This window comes from Coregonus clupeaformis, chromosome 10, assembly GCF_020615455.1.
Source record: "Coregonus clupeaformis isolate EN_2021a chromosome 10, ASM2061545v1, whole genome shotgun sequence".
NCBI lineage: Eukaryota > Metazoa > Chordata > Actinopteri > Salmoniformes > Salmonidae > Coregonus > Coregonus clupeaformis.
Window position 1 is genome coordinate 10,712,845 of NC_059201.1, and position 17,129 is coordinate 10,729,973.

Here is a 17,129-nt window from a genome sequence, read left to right on the forward strand (position 1 = left end):
TCTGGAAAGTTTCTGGGATATTTTATTTCAGCTCATGAAACATGGGGCCAACACATTACATGTTGCGTTTATATTTTTATTCAATGTGTTTTTTAAATATATTTGTGTGCATTTATTTATTTATTCTTTTAATTCTAATTACGTCAGGTTTGGTCCTCCAGCAATCCAGGATTTATATACATAATTCTGTTTTAACTAGATGGTATACTTGGTACAATTAGTGGATACTGTAGTTCTCAAAGGACTACAATTCCCTTAAAAAGTTACCCCTCCCCGGAAATATTGGTGCCTTAAACCTTCCGGTCTCCATTTATTCCCCGATTGTTTCGCAGAAGATATATCAAGGTGAGTCTCCCCTATGAAAAATACGTAGGAATTGATGAAATATGATTATGTAATGCTCATATCAACATCTGGACTAAAATAAAAACATTATATCGCGTATTCTTTGAAAACAGATGGGTACCTGCCAGGATTTTAGCTGGCTCGTGGCTTGGAAAACAAAGCCGATGAGACAGTTAAACGTTACTGTAGCTAGCTAGAAATGGTTGCCAGCACGGATAGTTAGCTAGATGAAACGTCGTCATTATCTGGCAATGCACGTCATCGTCTACCTTGGTTGTTTTTTATCCACATACTTGATAGCTGGCCAGATGGTAAGCTAGCTGGTTTCAACTGAACAACAAATGGTGTAGTAAATATTGACTGAATGGAGCTAGCTACTAGCTTACTCGATTTAGCTAGCTAGTACACAAGTATCAGCCCTAGCTTTATACCCATGTCACATTGCTAACGTTAGCGTGCTAGCGAAACCATTCATTGGAACAACATACTAAATAAAGATGGTCGTTGATGCAGACTTTGGTGTCAATACCATATCCCTTTGTAGTAGCATAACTGTTTTTGTTTACTTTAATTTGCGCAGATTATTATCCATCTCCATATAGCAGGAGTATCTGCTCAGTTGGTAGAGCATGGCGTTTGCAACGCCAGGGTTGTGGGTTCGTTTCCACGGAGGGCCAGTATGAAAAAACAAAACAAAAAAACATGTATGCACTCACTACCTAACTGTAAGTCGCTCTGGATAAGAGCGTCTGCTAAATTACTAAAATGTAAATGTATCTATGCTGTCTGAAAGAAACAATGCATTCGAGTTAAGTTACTGTCTGGGATTTAACATGACATCTTTTTACTCTGTCAGATAAGTTGGTTATTTGAAAATTATGTGGGAAGGACCCAGGAGAGGACCACAAGGGAGACCACCCTTTCGGTAAGCAGACGGTGGCAATGGCATAGAAAAACTCTTGCAAGAAAAAGTTCATGTTTTTACATTCTTATTACTTGATTTGAGAGGTACTCAATTTAAAATGTTTGTCAGTATTTAGAGCCCAAAGTATGAATTCTGACTTTATTTTTGTTTCAGTGGGGACAATCGAGGAGAAATGTTTGGGGGCCTAGATGGCCCTATGCATGATTTCAGGGGTAGAGACGGAATGAACATGGGTCCCAGGGGGCCACAGGATCGGGGGCCTCCTATGGACATGAGGAGGATGGACTGTCCACCTGATATGAGGGGCCCGTCTGATATGAGGGACCGGGATATGGAACCACATGACATACGAGGGAGAGGAGAACCACCCAGGGATTTCCTGGGGAGACCTGGAGAAGAACCAGACTTCAGCCTCAGAAGGCAGTATGAAATGTCAATCAGAGACAAGCTGCTAAATGCAGCTGCTGGTGGTGGTTTCATGGGGCCTGGGCCAGGTATGGGGGGAAGGGGAATGGGAGGGAGAGATATGAGGGGGAGAGGCATGGGAGGGAGAGGCATGCCTCCACGAGATCTACGAGAGCCAAATGACAGATTTATGGACATGAGAGACAGGGAGATGTTCCGCAAGGATATGCCAGGCTTCAACAATCCAGACATGGATGGAAGGCGAGGAGGATTTCCCATGGAGCCTATGGGTAGAAATGAGGGGTTCAGAGACATGCGTGATAGAGACAGGCCCCCGATGGGCATGGATGACATTGATGGGTTTAATATGGACATGCCTCCACGAGATCGAGACAGGGGAATGATGGACTTTGACAGGAGGGGTGCTCCTCCATTGAATCCAAGGAAAAGATTTGAGTCTGATACGGACTTCAGAAACCGCGTTGGACCTCCAGCAGAATTCAGAGGTAGGGATAGATCTCCCGTAAGATTTGCAGACAATGATGGTGCTCCAATGGATGTCAGGGGAAGGCCTGGTGGCCCTCCAGATCTTGGTGGCCCAAACAGACCCAAATTTATGGGTACAGATCCAGAAGGCACCCTTAGAGACAGAGAATTCCCAGAAATGGAAGAGGTGTCGCTTGCAGAGGAGTGGAAGAACCGTAAAAAGGATAAGGACTCTCTTCCATCTCCCATGACCAGAGGTCTTCCTCCTTTCCCCAAAGACATGCAGGGTCAGCGATTCTCTCCAGTGTCCAGAGAAGGCAGTCTTCTTGGAGAGCCGGCAAACTTTAAAGAAAGGAACATGCCATCTACAGAATTCCCTGGGAAAAAAGATGGCCCTCCCTTTGGCTTCCCTCGCCCCAACAGAGAAGCTCCAGGTTCCCAGACCTGGGATAAAAAGCCACCCACAGATATCCCTGGCATGGATCTGCCACCTTTTGGCCGTAGAGGTCTTCAGGACCCTCCGTTTCCACCCATGGGTCCTGGGCTCCTGCCAAACATGCCAAACAGAGAGAATGACGGCAAGCGCTGGCCCGAACATGGGGATCCCAAGCAGAATCAAAATGCACCAAATCGAGGTGACAGACCCCCATACCTCTTGGAGAAGGACAGGCCCCCATACCTCCTAGAGAAGACTCCACCAACTCCACTGGGCCATGGGCCAAACGATAACACTCGTTTCAAAGGGCCGAAGGAGGCAATGCTTGAACAAGGCCCAGAGAGAGTTAAGCTGGTTCCAGGGCCAGACTTCCAAGGCAAAGACCAGGACTACAGGGACATTGATTACAGAACAGGTCCAGGGATAGTCTTTGACTACAAACATGAGGAGCTGCCAGGACCCGACAAAGTTCTAAAGGAATCAAAACCAGTCCCGCCTCCAAAATTCAGTGACTCTGGTTCCCAGGTTAGTAAAGCAAATGTATAGACTAAACCCCATAGAAAATGTAAAACATTTTTATGCATGTAAATACAAATTCCATACAAATGTTCTTGTACATCTGTTGGTTGTCCATTTTGTCAGTTATGTGAATTTCAATTGCTTTAACTTGTTATTTAAATTTGAAATGTCAACTAAAGGATCAGGATTACCGGAGTGCGTCTGTGAAGGACAAGGTTACTCATACAATTTGCATCACTGGAATTCCTAAGACAGCCACAATGGAGCAGGTAGGAATCAAAACACAGACATTTAGCTTTTGTCTTGATACTTTTCTGATTGCACAAAATCATCTAGTTAGATGGTAGAAGTTTAGTTATATACCTATAGGTGTGTGTTTTTTTTTAAGGTAGAGCCTAACAATATTTAATTATCTTGCAGATCCTTGGTGCCTTTGCAGTCCGTGATGGTGTCCCAATGCAGGGCATGAAAATCAAGAATGTTGTGCCAGGTGAGACAAAAGTCCCCGTGTGGACATGCTCAACTCGAACGATATCTCGAAATCTCCTACGAATTGTTTCGCTATTTCGCTATTCCAATCATACGCTCATATTCTTTTCAAAGTGTCTTTGTTGCCTCCGATGTTCTCGATCTTGATGCAATCGCTCATCAGTTCAACAGCCAAGTTTTCTAAGTATTTAGCCATCAGTGTTTTTCATTCCTGACAATGTAGGAACACTGTCCCAATTTTTTTGTTGAAGCTTTCATCCTCAATGCAGAAGCCTTTGACAGTGACTATCAGCCACTAAAGTTCTTATGACACGCAATCTCTTATGTTGTTCACACCTCATTTGTTTCCTTATACACCATTTTCTATTTTATTGAAACAAAAAACTAATTGATTACAAAATAATATAGGCAGCAAATGTATATTACAGACTACTATGTAAGTACTTCAGGTTCTTGGTGTTGCTTTTCTCGTCATTCAGCTTAGACGAAAGTTTTCTCAATTATTTGATTGTAGGACTGCATCAGCCATCTACGTTACATTTTGGATTCCTGAGAAGCTACAATACCAAGTTTCTGAGTGACAAAGTTTTATGGCAGGTTTAAAATGCAGCAAGACAATCCATACTTTCTTTCATACACAGTAGGCCTATACCTTAGTAGCACTTAGGTTATGCTATGCTTGCAGGAACTTACCTTTTAGGGACATTTAAGTATGCTGTAGTTGGCGTACTTGGGAGGATGTTTACAGACAACATTCAGTCCATAGTTGGATCTGGAAAATATGTTGGTACTGGCTTTTAAATAAGGACAACATTGCCAACTCAAAGATTCAAGATAAATGACTTAAATGCATTTTGTGCTGCAAAGGTACTGTATGTGTCAATGGAGAGATTGGCATACATGTCAAAAAATGAAGAATTAGGACAATGTTCGATTTCCCCCAATGTATTCATCGAAATGCTACACCATCACCACAAAAATGCTGAATGTGATCTCCTTTCGTGAACTGCTGTCCTTACTGGCATTGACTAACGCAAATCCATCTGTATTTCAAATGCTGTCCCCAGGTTACAGCTACGATACGGCCTATGTGGAGTTTTTAAACCTCGAGGATGCAGTCCACTTCATGGAATCCAACCAGGTGGCCCATCCTCATCTCTCTACGTCGGCTGTGCCTTCGGGCAGGAAGAAGGCTTGGGCTGGGGGCGGGCATTTTAGAAGGGTTAGAGGGAGAGGTGGGATCAGGGTTGGTTATTGTTTGGGATCATTTATGGGAGTTACTCCCTATCTGTGGGTGTGTGAATTGACATCGTTGGCGTAGGTTCAAGGGGACTTCGCACAACAATAGTTTAATAATGAGGTCAAAGAGGAGGCGTGCTTCTGGTGATGCACTTGGCATTGAAAAGAAAAGAAAAAGAGAAACCGCTTCCAACAATATTCTCCAGATGTGTTTGGCGTAATGTAATCAGCTTAAATCGGAATGAATTTAGAAACGAAAACAAAGAAAACCATCTCTGAGAAAAAAATGCACTAAGTCTCAAAACAATAAATGAGGTAAATGTTTAGATACATGGAATAAGAAATAGGACACGTTGTATGGGTCTTGTTCCTGAAGCCCATGGGCATATTATCATAATGGGTCTTGTTCCTGGATTCTTGGTCCTCTGTCCATCCAAGTCTTAATTGGATGGTTTTCTTTACAGTGATATCTGTTCATTTTTAGATAGCAATGGCAGATCCTTCATATTTTTGTTTTTTTGCGTCATTTTAACATTGTTTTTATCATGCTGGGAATAGTAGCTATTGGTGTTTTGGGTATTACCTGCAGAATAATATACTAAGGATCATAAGGTCTTTTTCCGATCACAGACTACTCCGTTTAGATAATATTATGTCTAGCTTTGAATCATTTATATATTCCAATATAAAGTTATTTATGGCACTTGAAGCTCAATAGATTAAAAACATTTTGACTACTGCTTTGGAAATGGGTTGTGCTTACACGAGTAAGTCAGCCATTCCTGAGCTAGCATTCATGTCCCTACTCAATTTTCTTTTTTCCTTTCTCAACTTTGCACGGAACTTAAATGTACATGAGAAGTTGCTTTTAACTTTGGTGAAGGCCATTATCCTTTCAACTGTCCTTTGGTGGCAATATTGGAAAGTTGATCTGTTTACAGTTTGCTGTGACCCTTTTTTTATTTGACTTCTTCCTTCTTGGCAATATCTTGCCATCACCTTTGGCTGTCCACAAGCCCAACTTTACCTCCGTGTCTTGGGGGTACTTACTATGTACATTCTAGAATACTCTGTGACTGTGTTTGTGTCTTGGGGGTTTTACTCATTCCTTGATCTCAACAAGTGGACAATGTTCTATTCCATTCATCTTTCTCTACACAGAGAGAGCTGTGCAGCAACCATGGTAACGTTATTCCTTTGCATTGCTGAATGGATAGACTCCATCTCTAAATGCATCCTCCACATCAGATCCACTCTTGCCTGCTAAATACAAGTATAAATCCTCTTGATGCCCATTCACTTGACAGCAGAGGATTCTTTTGTCTTGACCACAGTTCTTGGCTCACCTTTTCCTTTTGGTGTGAGACCTTTCTATTGGTCACATTGGTATATAGCCATGTAGAGTATCAGCAGCCTGCAATGGTTGGTTTTTAGCCGTGGTAGCACAGTTGAAATGTCAGTGGTGCATGCCATGTGTATAGATTTAGGGTATAGATAACTGATATTCTCCCAACCATATTGGCCGATTCTGGTTCCCATATTGAAGGAATCGTGACACTACAATCTCAAGCAACAGATCATCATCAAGGCCAGAGCCATATCTGGCTCTGCTCAAGGCTGGAAAGAAGCAGAACCAGTGACGGGTGTTACGTGTTCCTTTGATCTGTCTTCTATGTTAATTTACCCCATTGGGTAGCTGGTTGCTACAATGGTTTTGGATCTACGATACAATGGTTATGATTTTCAATTAGTAAAACAAATTTGGTTACATACGATATTGATTCTAGAGCTTCCTCTCAATTGTTTCATGCAGTCAGCTGTATCTTTACCCATCAACGACAACAGAAAAAGTTTAAAATACACTCGTCTTGGTGCCTGGGTCTTACAATCTTAACCCTGTTAACGATACCGAACTCAGCAAGTTGGGGTTATTGTAGATATAACTGCCACTCACTATTTAAGATGTACTTATATTAGTTAAACCAGAGATGTTGAGTCTACAAACCTACAGCTTGCATGTCAAATCATGCAGTCATGTCAGTCATGCCTTTATGCAAATGAGTGTCAGATACATTTACAGTGCACTGCCGACACAATGGTATATTGAATTTCATGTTGGATTAAGTACACATTTTTGAAGTACAAATTTGAGCCCTATACTGTCAAAGAATAAAGCTTTATCTAGTAAGACACTAATATGAAATTCATAATGTCCTCAAAGTACTGTACATGAGAAAGGTTTGAATTTCCACCTCCTGGTAAACAGTAATGCTATAGCATGGAGGAAATACCTTGGAAGGTATTGGTCGATCTAAGTTCCATATACCTGTCAGAACCATAATGGTTGTCTCCATTACCCTCACCACTGAGGAGGACTAAACCTGCCACAGTGCATGATGGGAGTCTGTTATTCTCTTGGAACATTTAGAATTGTGAGTCACTTGGTTGGCAAGGAAGCAGATTCCTCAGTTTGAATCTAGCTCACTCTCTTCCTGTTTTTCAGGGATCCCTGAAGGTTGGCACTAAAACAGCTCTGATGCGATACGTCCAGCCGGACAGAAGTGGCAAGGATGCTCAAGTAAGTGTTGGATATCACAAGTAGGGCCTTTTGTAGATGGCAGTGATTTATTCCCTTTACCTTTGTTCTTGTTTTGAGCATGCTAGTAGCGTAGGTATGTTTGTGCTTGGTAGTGTTATTTGTATGCATGCTGGATTTGTTTTGCCTGTGCTTATGTTAAGCCATAGGTTGTTGAGACAACCACCACTAAATAACTGATGTGCCTTCTCTCTCTGCGTTAGGAACCAGGACACAAGGCAGGCCCTCCGGTCCAGGAACCCTTGCTGCCAAGCCCAGGCCAGCTCCTGGTCAACAAGGCCAAGAATGAGCACCACGGCCAGGATGTCTCCCAAGCCAAGGCCCCAGTTGACCCCCTCTCCCACCAGGGCTCATGGCAGCGCAGCTCGGACCTGACCCCAGAGGCCTGGCAGCAGCAGGTGGACCAGCAGCTCAGACAGCAGGAGGCTGAGCAGCAGGCAGAGTCCTGGGCCAGCCGCAACCCCCCTCGCCAAGGCCCTGGCCCGCATCAGATGGACCCCATCTTTAAGGAGAGCAAGAGTGAGTGAGCTGGGGCAATATTGGAATAGTTGGGGAGGAGGGAATTTAGAATTTGAATAGTTGGTGAGTAGGGAATTTAGAATTGGAATAGTTGGGGTGTAGGGAGTTTAGAATTGGAATAGTTTAGGTGTAGGGAGTTTAGAATTGGAATAGTTTAAGTGTAGGGACTTTAGAATTGGAATGGTTGGGTAATTTAGAATTGGAATGGTTGGGGAGCAGGGAGTTTAGAATTGGAATAGTTGGGGTGTAGGGAATTTAGAATTGGAATGGTTGGGGAGCAGGGAGTTTAGAATTGGAATAGTTGGGGTGTAGGGAATTTAGAATTGGAATGGTTGGGGTGCAGTGAGTTTAGAATTGCAATAGTTGGGGTGTAGGGAATTTAGAATTGGAATGGTTGGGGAGCAGGGAGTTTAGAATTGGAATAGTTGGGGTGTAGGGAATTTAGAATTGGAATGTTTGGGGGAGTAGGGAATTTGGAATAGTTGGGGAGTAGGGAATTTAGAATTGGAGTGGTTGGGGTGCAGGGAGTTTAGAATTGCAATAGTTGGGGTGTAGGGAATTTAGAATTGGAATGGTTGGGGAGCAGGGAGTTTAGAATTGGAATAGTTGGGGAGTAGGGACTTTAGAATTGGAATAGTTTGGAGTAGGGAACCCTTATCAAGGAGTTGGTGTGATTGTTTATTTAAAACGTTTGTTTGTAAGGAAAGATCAATGTGCTTGTTTTCCTCTATTTCCTCACAGCCATGATCATAAAGAATGTGAAGCCCACCACTACAGTGGAGACCATTCTGAAAGCCCTGGACCCCTTCGCCTACCTTGATGAGAGGAACGTTCGTCTGGTTAGAGGCAAACCCCCGGGAGCCAAATGCTTCTGCTTCGTAGACATGGACTCCCATGAGGTATCACATAGCTGCCATTACATGTCAGTTGGCCACTTTGTCTCTCATTTCCACCTGAAATGTATGAATGTCTGAGTTGTACCCTGCTTAATGGATGTTACTGCTGTGGATGTCATGACGTTGCCTTTCTTCCATCCTAGCAAGTGACCCGTCTGGTAGAGCTCCTCACCAAGCCCAGGCCTCTCTCTATCGACGGGGTCAGGGTTTACGCTGAGGTTGCCAAGCCACTGAAGAACCAAAAGTGAGTGACACGTATATCAAACTTAAATCATGTTATATCATGTAACCAAGCTAAATCATGTAAGAACAGTGATGTAATTTTTTTTTTACCACTGATGATTTGATGGTGTCTTTTCTCCTGCTAGCTACAGAAAAGAGTTTGATAAATCGAACACTTCTCTCCTGGGGTACCCACCCGAGGCCAGTAGGATGGAGGTAAGTTAGGTGTTTGGTATCATTTTCGGTTTTACATTTTAGTCATTTAGCAGAAGCTCTTATCCAGAGCGACTTAGTTAGTGAGTGCATATATACTTTTTTTCTTCATACTGGCCCCCCGTGGGAATCGAACCCACAACCCTGGCGTTGCAAACGCCATGCTCTACCAACTGAGAACTAATGTGGTGTTTTGTGCCCTAATCCCAGCAGCAGCAGTACTATTCATCCCAACCTCATAACCAGCCACCAGGAGGCCCCCCACCCAACATGCAAGGTGAGTCCTATCTCATTAGTCATTATCTCCATTCAAACACTATTCTACCTGACAATGTATGCCCTCCAGGATCTGTCAAACAAATATTGTCTTGGTCTGTGGTTGTCGGCCTTTCAGCTCAACATGCTTCAATCGTCAGGTCATGTTGAGTAGAAAATGAGCAGGAAGAAAATGATTTATATAATTTCTTACCTAGGAGACAATCTGGGCGGACCGATGGGCTCAGACCCTCTCTCCAATTCATCTGTCTCTCACTTCAACTCCAGCATGACTCCGGTAAGACACCATCAGACTATTATAAAACCACTTCATCCAAAAGTAAAGAATCATTTATAATGATTGACAGTTTAAACAGAGGAAAGAGTGTCAGTGTGAAATGCTCTTCTTACCAATGCTTCCCTTTTCCACGTCCTAGGGAGGTGGCTATGCTGAGCCTCCACCAATTGATCCCTACCACCAGGCTCTGGACCCCCATGTCTCCTCTGCTGCAGCAGCAGGGGGGATGGCAGCAACAGGAGACCATGGCACTGATGGCTACAGCTATGGTAAGGCCAGACAGTAGGCCTAGTGCCTCTCTCAGACATCAGAGAATATGCAGCTTCAGAAGCACTTGTGAATCTGTGGAAAGAATGTGAATCTACATCTTGTCATACTCCTGTAACAACTGACTGTTTTTCATTTGTCCAGCTACTGAAACTCCAGACATGACTAACTACCTGTATGATGCCACGTCTGGGTTCTACTACGATCCCCAGACTACCCTGTACTATGACCCTGCCTCTAGGGTAAGACTTCTACACAGTAACTTGTGTGATATATTCTCTTGAAATTACCTTGGTGTGTCTGTGCTACTCCACATCCTTCATGTCCAACGTGTGTGTGTGTGTGTGTGTGTGCGCGCGCAGTATTTCTACAATGCCCAGACCCAGGAGTACCTGTACTGGGACAGTGTGTCCAAGACGTACATCCCTGTTCCCGGAGGACACTCTACAGACACCCAGCTCCCCATTGCCCAGTCTGGTGTTGCCTTGGCACCCGACGTACAGGCCATTCTGGCCAATCCAGCAGCAGACGCTCCGCTGGACATGAAGAGACCAGAGCCAACCCCTCACTTCGACCCTCCCCAGATCCCGAACCCCACTCCTGCCCCTAACCCCAACCCTAACCCCAACCCTTCCCCAGAGAGGAGAGAGGAGGAGGACACCACACCTCGCAGCCTTGACAAGAAAGACAAACCAGGAGAGAAAGAGGAGAAACCCAGGAGCCTAGCCGCTTTCAAGGTTGACCCACATTACCACAATATAGTCATGTGTAATGAAGCTATAGGAACAACCCTCCTGCCCAAATACACCACCTCATAGATGGTTAACACGTACAGTTGAAGTCGGAAGTTTACATACACTTTGGTTGGAGTCATTAACTTGTTTTTCAACCACTCCATAAATTTCTTGTTAACAAACTATAGTTTTGGCAAGTCGGTTAGGACATCTACTTTGTGCGTGACACAAGTAATTTTTCCAACAATTGTTTACAGACAGATTATTTCACTTCTAATTCACTGTATCACAATTCCAGTGGGTCAGAAGTTTACATACACTAAGTTGACTGTGCCTTTTAAACAGCTTGGAAAATTCCAGAAAATGATGTCATGGCTTTAGAAGCTTCTGATAGGCTAATTGACATAATTTGAGTCAATTGGAGGTGTACCTGGTGGATGTATTTCAAGGCCTACCTTCAAACTCAGTGCCTCTTTGCTTGACATCATGGGAAAATCAAAAGAAATCAGCCAAGACCTCAGAAAAAAAATGGTAGACCTCCACAAGTCTGGTTCATCCTTGGGAGCAATTTCCAAACGCCTGAAGGTACCATGTTCATCTGTACAAACAATAGTACGCAAGTATAAACACCATGGGACCACGCAGCCGTCATACCGCCCAGGAAGGAGACGCGTTCTGTCTCCTAGAGATGAACGTACTTTGGTGCGAAAAGTGCAAATCAATCCCAGAACAACAGCAAAGAACCTTGTGAAGATGCTGGAGGAAACAGGTACAAAATTATCTATTTCCACAGTAAAACAAGTCCTATATCGACATAACCTGAAAGGCCGCTCAGCGAGGAAGTAGCCACTGCTCCAAAACCGCCATAAAAAAGCCAGACTATGGTTTGCAACTGCACATGGGGACAAAGATCGTACTTTTTGGAGAAATGTCATCTGGTCTGATGAAACAAAAATAGAACTGTTTGGCCATAATGACCATCGTTATGTTTGGAGGAAAAAGGTGGTTGCTTGCAAGCCGAAGAACACCATCCCAACCGTGAAGCATGGGGGTGGCAGCATCATGCTGTGGGGGTGCTTTGCTGCAGGACGGACTGGTGCACTTCACAAAATAGATGGCATCATGAGGAAGGAAAATTATGTGGATATATTGAAGCAACATCTCAAGACATCAGACAGGAAGTTAAAGCTTGGTCGCAAATGGGTCTTCCAAATGGACAATGACCCCAAGAATACTTCCAAAGTTGTGGCAAAATCGCTTAATGACAACAAAGTCAAGGTATTGGAGTGGCCATCACAAAGCCCTGACCTCAATCCTATAGAAAATGTGTGGGCAGAACTGAAAAGGCGTGTGCGAGCAAGGAGGCCTACAAACCTGAGTCAGTTACACCAGCTCTGTCAGGAGGAATAGGCCAAAATTCACCCAACTTATTGTGGGAAGCTTGTGGAAGGCTACCCAAAACGTTTGACCCAAGTTAAACATTTTAAAGGCAATGCTACCAAATACTAATTGAGTGTATGTAAACTTCTGACCCACTGGGAATGTGATGAAATAAATAAAAGCTGAAATAAATCATTCTCTCTACTATTATTCTGACATTTCACATTTTTTAAAATAAAGTGGTGATCCTAACTGACCTAAGACAGGGAATTTTTACTAGGATTAAATGTCAGGAATTGTGAAAAACTGAGTTGAAATGTATTTGGCTAAGGTGTATGTAAACTTCCGACTTCAACTGTATGTCTGTCTCAGATCATGAAGGATATGGAGCGCTGGGCTAAGATCCAGAACCGTCAGAAGGACAGCGTCCGTGTTCCCTCACCTGTACTGAAGACCTCCGGGGGCGGGCTGGACGACAGGAAGTCCTCCAAGGCAGCTGACGCAGCCTTCACCATCTTCGAGAGGAAGGTGAGTACCGGGAACCTCTAACATACATGCACTTCAACGCAATGGTGTGTAATTAAATCTGTTAATTTCACTGGCCCTCTTCTCTGTTTCCCCAAACAGGGCGGAGACGACCTCTTCAAGAAGCCTATGGCTCCTCCCAAGAAAGAGGGGAAGGGCTCAAAGGTGAGATTGATTGATTGGTGAGGTCACTGCCCAAAGCCAACAATGTTCTGTTCTGCATGAACTAGGGAAAGAAGGGATGAATTTGATTCCAATCCATAATGTCTGTGGGGTGTTGTCTCCCTCCCCGGTGATGTTGTTTCTGAACTTCCTGCTCCCCTCCCTCCCCAGCAGTCCATTGGCTCTCTGGGCCTGCTGGCGTCAGACTACGCAGCAACAGGCAGTGACGAGGAGGAGGAGGTGGTGCAGCATGAGGATCCTCAGGCCTCTAGGAGTCAGTCTCAGGAGAAGGAAGACAAGCTGACAGACTGGAAGAAGATGGCCTGCCTGCTGTGTAGGAGACAGTTCCCCAATAAGGACGGCCTGCTGCGCCACCAGCAGCTCTCAGACCTCCACAAGCAAAACATGGAGATCCACATGAAGATCAAGAGATCAAAGAAAGAGCTGGAGGCTTTGGAGAACCAGGAGAAAGAGGTCAGGGGAGGCTTGATTTTTATTTTATTTTTATCACCTTTTACACATTTGATATGTAGCCGTAAAGCAGTTCAATAGTTGTGAAAAGCTTAATTGTAGTTGCCTCACTTAATCTCTCTATAACCTCAGATTCTCAATGCAACTATGTTCAGTAAGTGTTGTTGACATATTATATGAATGATGTCTGTAATCTGTCCCACAGCTGAGTGCCAGAGAGTCCAACGGCTCCCCAGAACAGAAGAGAAGGAAACATCAACACCAGAATAGCTGGGTCGGTGGCTCCAGGGACATGCATAAAGGCAGTGAGAGGCCGGGGTTAGGCTCCGAGCCTGTTGAGGTACGTCTATAACATCTTTATTTTTCAGTCTGTTGTCCAGGTGGGTTTCTTGGTGATTTTTACCCCAGTTGTTGTTTTTTTTATTTAAAGCTTGGTGGTGATTTTAACCCTTTTGTTTCTTCTCTTCTTCTCTCCCACAGAGGAAGAAAAAGGAGCCTGTTGTCTGGAATCATGCCACCTACAAACAAGCGGTGCGCAAGGCCATGTTCGCACGCTTCAAAGAGCTGGACTGACCTTTCTTCCTGTTCAGTCTATCAAACATTTAGCTAAGTTGAGTGAGTCACTGAAGGTTTGTACGGAATGACACATTTACCCAAAACGGTGCACACCGTTCTTCAACCATCTTTGAGCTATGTTTGCTGTTGGTGGGTGTGGCCTGATCAATATGGGCGTGACCTTTTGAAATCGCAAAACTAATGCAGCACACCATACACAATCGCCCTCCGTACCACCATACTCAACATTCTTCAACTGGTTGTTCAGAACAGCACCGTTTCCGTTGAATCAAACGCTGCACACCGTTCTGTTCTGCTGAACAAACCCCCAGATCACCCACTCCTGACTGTGTCCCTGTGTTTGTATGTATGGGGAACATTGGTCGAGTTAATGTGCCTGCCAAACCCTAGCGGACCTTTTGGACTGAGCTCACCTCTTACTGTATCTGTGGGCCCACTTCACTGTACTACCAGGACTTACCAGCAATGCAATCTGTCCGTAGCCGTAACTGTTCAGACAATGGAGCTGTAGGGAGACCGCTAGGGCCTCCATATTTCTGCAGTGTTCTCTATGCTTGTTGGAGGACCATTCACCCATCATTGCCCCACCCCCCCACCACAGTACTGACAGAGCCAGATGATCTGAGAGAGACTGAATTAATGTAAGATGGCAGGAGAGGGGGAGAAGCAGTGGTGTTGGTGCTAAGTTGCTCTACAGACTCAACCCAAACAGCAAGCTGTCTTTGACCTCCTAATCAATCCTTTTAAGGGATGTAGGTTTTTGTTTTGCCATGTGTTGTGTGTGTGTGTGGCTGATGTGTAGTGTTATTGCAGCCGGATCTGGCATTGTAGAATACTTGTTGTACGCCACCGTCCGGTTCCAGCTACACACTGTCATTTATTTTAACACAGCCTTTTTACATGGACTTATTCCTTTCCTCATTTGGTTTATACTCTGTGTGTACACATTTTTTAAAAGTAAAATATAAAATCTACTTGAAATTGCGTCTGTGGTTTATTTCTGTGAAATATGTGTACTATTAGATTAGAAATGTGTGCTATAATGGACTGTCAGACAAATGATGTTCGGCAACTCTCCATTGGGTGGCAGCAGTGTTCTTTTGAGATTTGTACAGTCACTAAACCTGAACTTAGTTGTCTTACCATGTTACATTGTTACCCATTCAGATAATGCAATGAACTGGAATAGGTCTGTGTTTTTATTTTTAGAATATTGTTTAAAAAAAAATGAAATTTACAAAATGTTCTCTATGCTCATTGGTCTTGGGTATTGTTGACGGTGATGAGATAGGATGTTCTAAAACATCAGTATTACCCTGATCCTCTAACAGCAATGGTGCTACAGAGAAAGGGCAGAAACTATTTTAGCCTCCCTGAATATCTTCATCCAATTTTGTTCCTGTATTGTCTAGGTTAGGATGACTAAACCATCCCGTGTTGAGTCCAGATGTCAGTGTATATTCAGGTGACTTAACTAATAAACTCAGCAAAAAAAGAAATGTCCTCTCACTGTCAACTGCATTTATTTTCAGCAAAATGTACGTGTAAATATTTGTATAACCATATTCAACAACTGAGACACAAACTGAACAAGTTCCACAGACATTTCTGGGGGGAATGGCCCTAGCCCTCACCCTCCGATCCAACAAGTCCCAGATGTGCTCAATGGGATTGAGATACGGGCTCTTCGCTGGCCATGGCAGAACACTGACATTCCTGTCTTGCAGGAAATCACGCACAGAACGAGCAGTATGGCTGGTGGCATTGTCATGCTGGAGGGTCATGTCAGGATGAGCCTGCAGGAAGGGTACCACATGAGGGAGGAGGATGTCTTCCCTGTAACGCACAGCGTTGAGATTGCCTGCAATGACAACAAGCTCAGTCCGATGATACTGTGACACACTGCCCCAGACCATGACGGACCCTCCACCTTCAAATCGATCCTGCTCCAGAGTAAAGGCCTCGGTGTAACACTCATTCTTTCGACGATAAACGTGTATCTGACCATTACCCCTGGTGAGACAAAACCGCGACTCGTCAGTGAAGAGCACTTTTTGCCAGTCCTGTCTGACGGTGGGTTTGTGCCCATAGGCGACGTTGTTGCCGGTGATGTCTGGTGAGGACCTGCCTTACAACAGGCCTATAAGCCCTCAGTCCAGCCTCTCTCAGCCTATTGCGGACAGTCTGAGCACTGATGGAGGGATTGTGCGTTCCTGGTGTAACTCAGGCAGTTGTTGCCATCCTGTACCTGTCCCGCTGGTGCGATGTTCGGATGTACCGACCCTGTGCAGGTGTTGTTACACGTGGTCTGCCACTGCGAGGACGATCAGCTGTCCGTCTTGTCTCCCTGTAGCGCTGTCTTAGGCGTCTCACAGTACGGACATTGCAATTTATTGCCTAAGGCACATTCACGCAGATTTGCAGGGACCCTGGGCATCTTTCTTTTGGTGTTTTTCAGAGTCAGTAGAAAGGCCTCTTTAGTGTCCTACGTTTTCATAACTGTGACCTTAATTGCCTACCGTCTGTAAGCTGTTAGTGTCTTAACGACCGTTCCACAGGTGCATGTTCATTAATTGTTTATGGTTCATTGAACAAGCATGGGAAACAGTGTTTAAACCCTTTACAATTAAGATCTGTGAAGTTATTTGGATTTTTACTAATTATCTTTGAAAGACAGGGTCCTGAAAAAGGGACATTTCTTTTTTTGCTGAGTTTATCTTTGGTGTGTTTTCTATAATTTCCTATAAGCCCCATTACTTCTCTGCAGGTGGCAGAATATGGGCTCCGCCCTAACCCCAGGTGAGGGAACCTGCTCCCTACCCTCTCTCCCGCCCTGTTGCTTTGGCGCCGTAAATGGAGGATTACCTGTGTTTAGTGTTCTCTAACAGAGTTACTCAGATCACAACAGGAAGCAGACCAAGGTGGACCCCCAGGGGCCACAGTCAGTCAATGAAGAACAGAGCAGCAGGAACACAACTCAGGGGCTGCTTAATTCCTCTCAGTGGTGCTAGGATTATTTTTTTCCTCGTTTTCACTGTAGAAGCTGAATGTGTCATCATGCGAACACCGAGAATGGTGAATAAAATAACTTGTCTGTCAAGTGGCATTGCCTGGCTACCCTTGCTCTGGCCAAATGCTACGTCACGCCCACAGACCTTAGTTTCTTCTCTA

At 44.3% G+C, this 17,129-nt stretch overlaps 1 protein-coding gene across 6 annotated transcripts; it reads left to right on the forward strand.

Annotated features, from left to right (window-relative positions):
* Positions 1 to 304: 304 nt before the first annotated feature.
* On the forward strand, positions 305 to 14,942 carry LOC121574878 (RNA-binding protein 6). Of its 6 annotated transcripts, none has more exons than XM_041887530.2 (21): positions 305 to 345; positions 1,202 to 1,270; positions 1,424 to 3,122; positions 3,290 to 3,385; positions 3,537 to 3,606; positions 4,673 to 4,746; positions 7,348 to 7,422; positions 7,644 to 7,959; positions 8,701 to 8,858; positions 8,999 to 9,099; positions 9,224 to 9,293; positions 9,501 to 9,567; positions 9,764 to 9,843; positions 9,983 to 10,112; positions 10,255 to 10,352; positions 10,473 to 10,847; positions 12,597 to 12,752; positions 12,852 to 12,914; positions 13,083 to 13,385; positions 13,588 to 13,722; positions 13,863 to 14,942. In XM_041887530.2, exons 2-21 carry the CDS (start codon positions 1,224 to 1,226, stop codon positions 13,953 to 13,955), a joined length of 4,206 nt encoding a protein of 1,401 aa, XP_041743464.2. In that variant the 5' UTR covers positions 305 to 345; positions 1,202 to 1,223; the 3' UTR covers positions 13,956 to 14,942. The 6 variants fall into 6 exon arrangements, with proteins under 6 accessions (XP_041743464.2, XP_041743466.2, XP_041743465.2 ...); XM_041887532.2 differs by having other exon boundaries at positions 13,086 to 13,385; XM_041887531.2 differs by having other exon boundaries at positions 9,504 to 9,567.
* Positions 14,943 to 17,129: the final 2,187 nt, after the last annotated feature.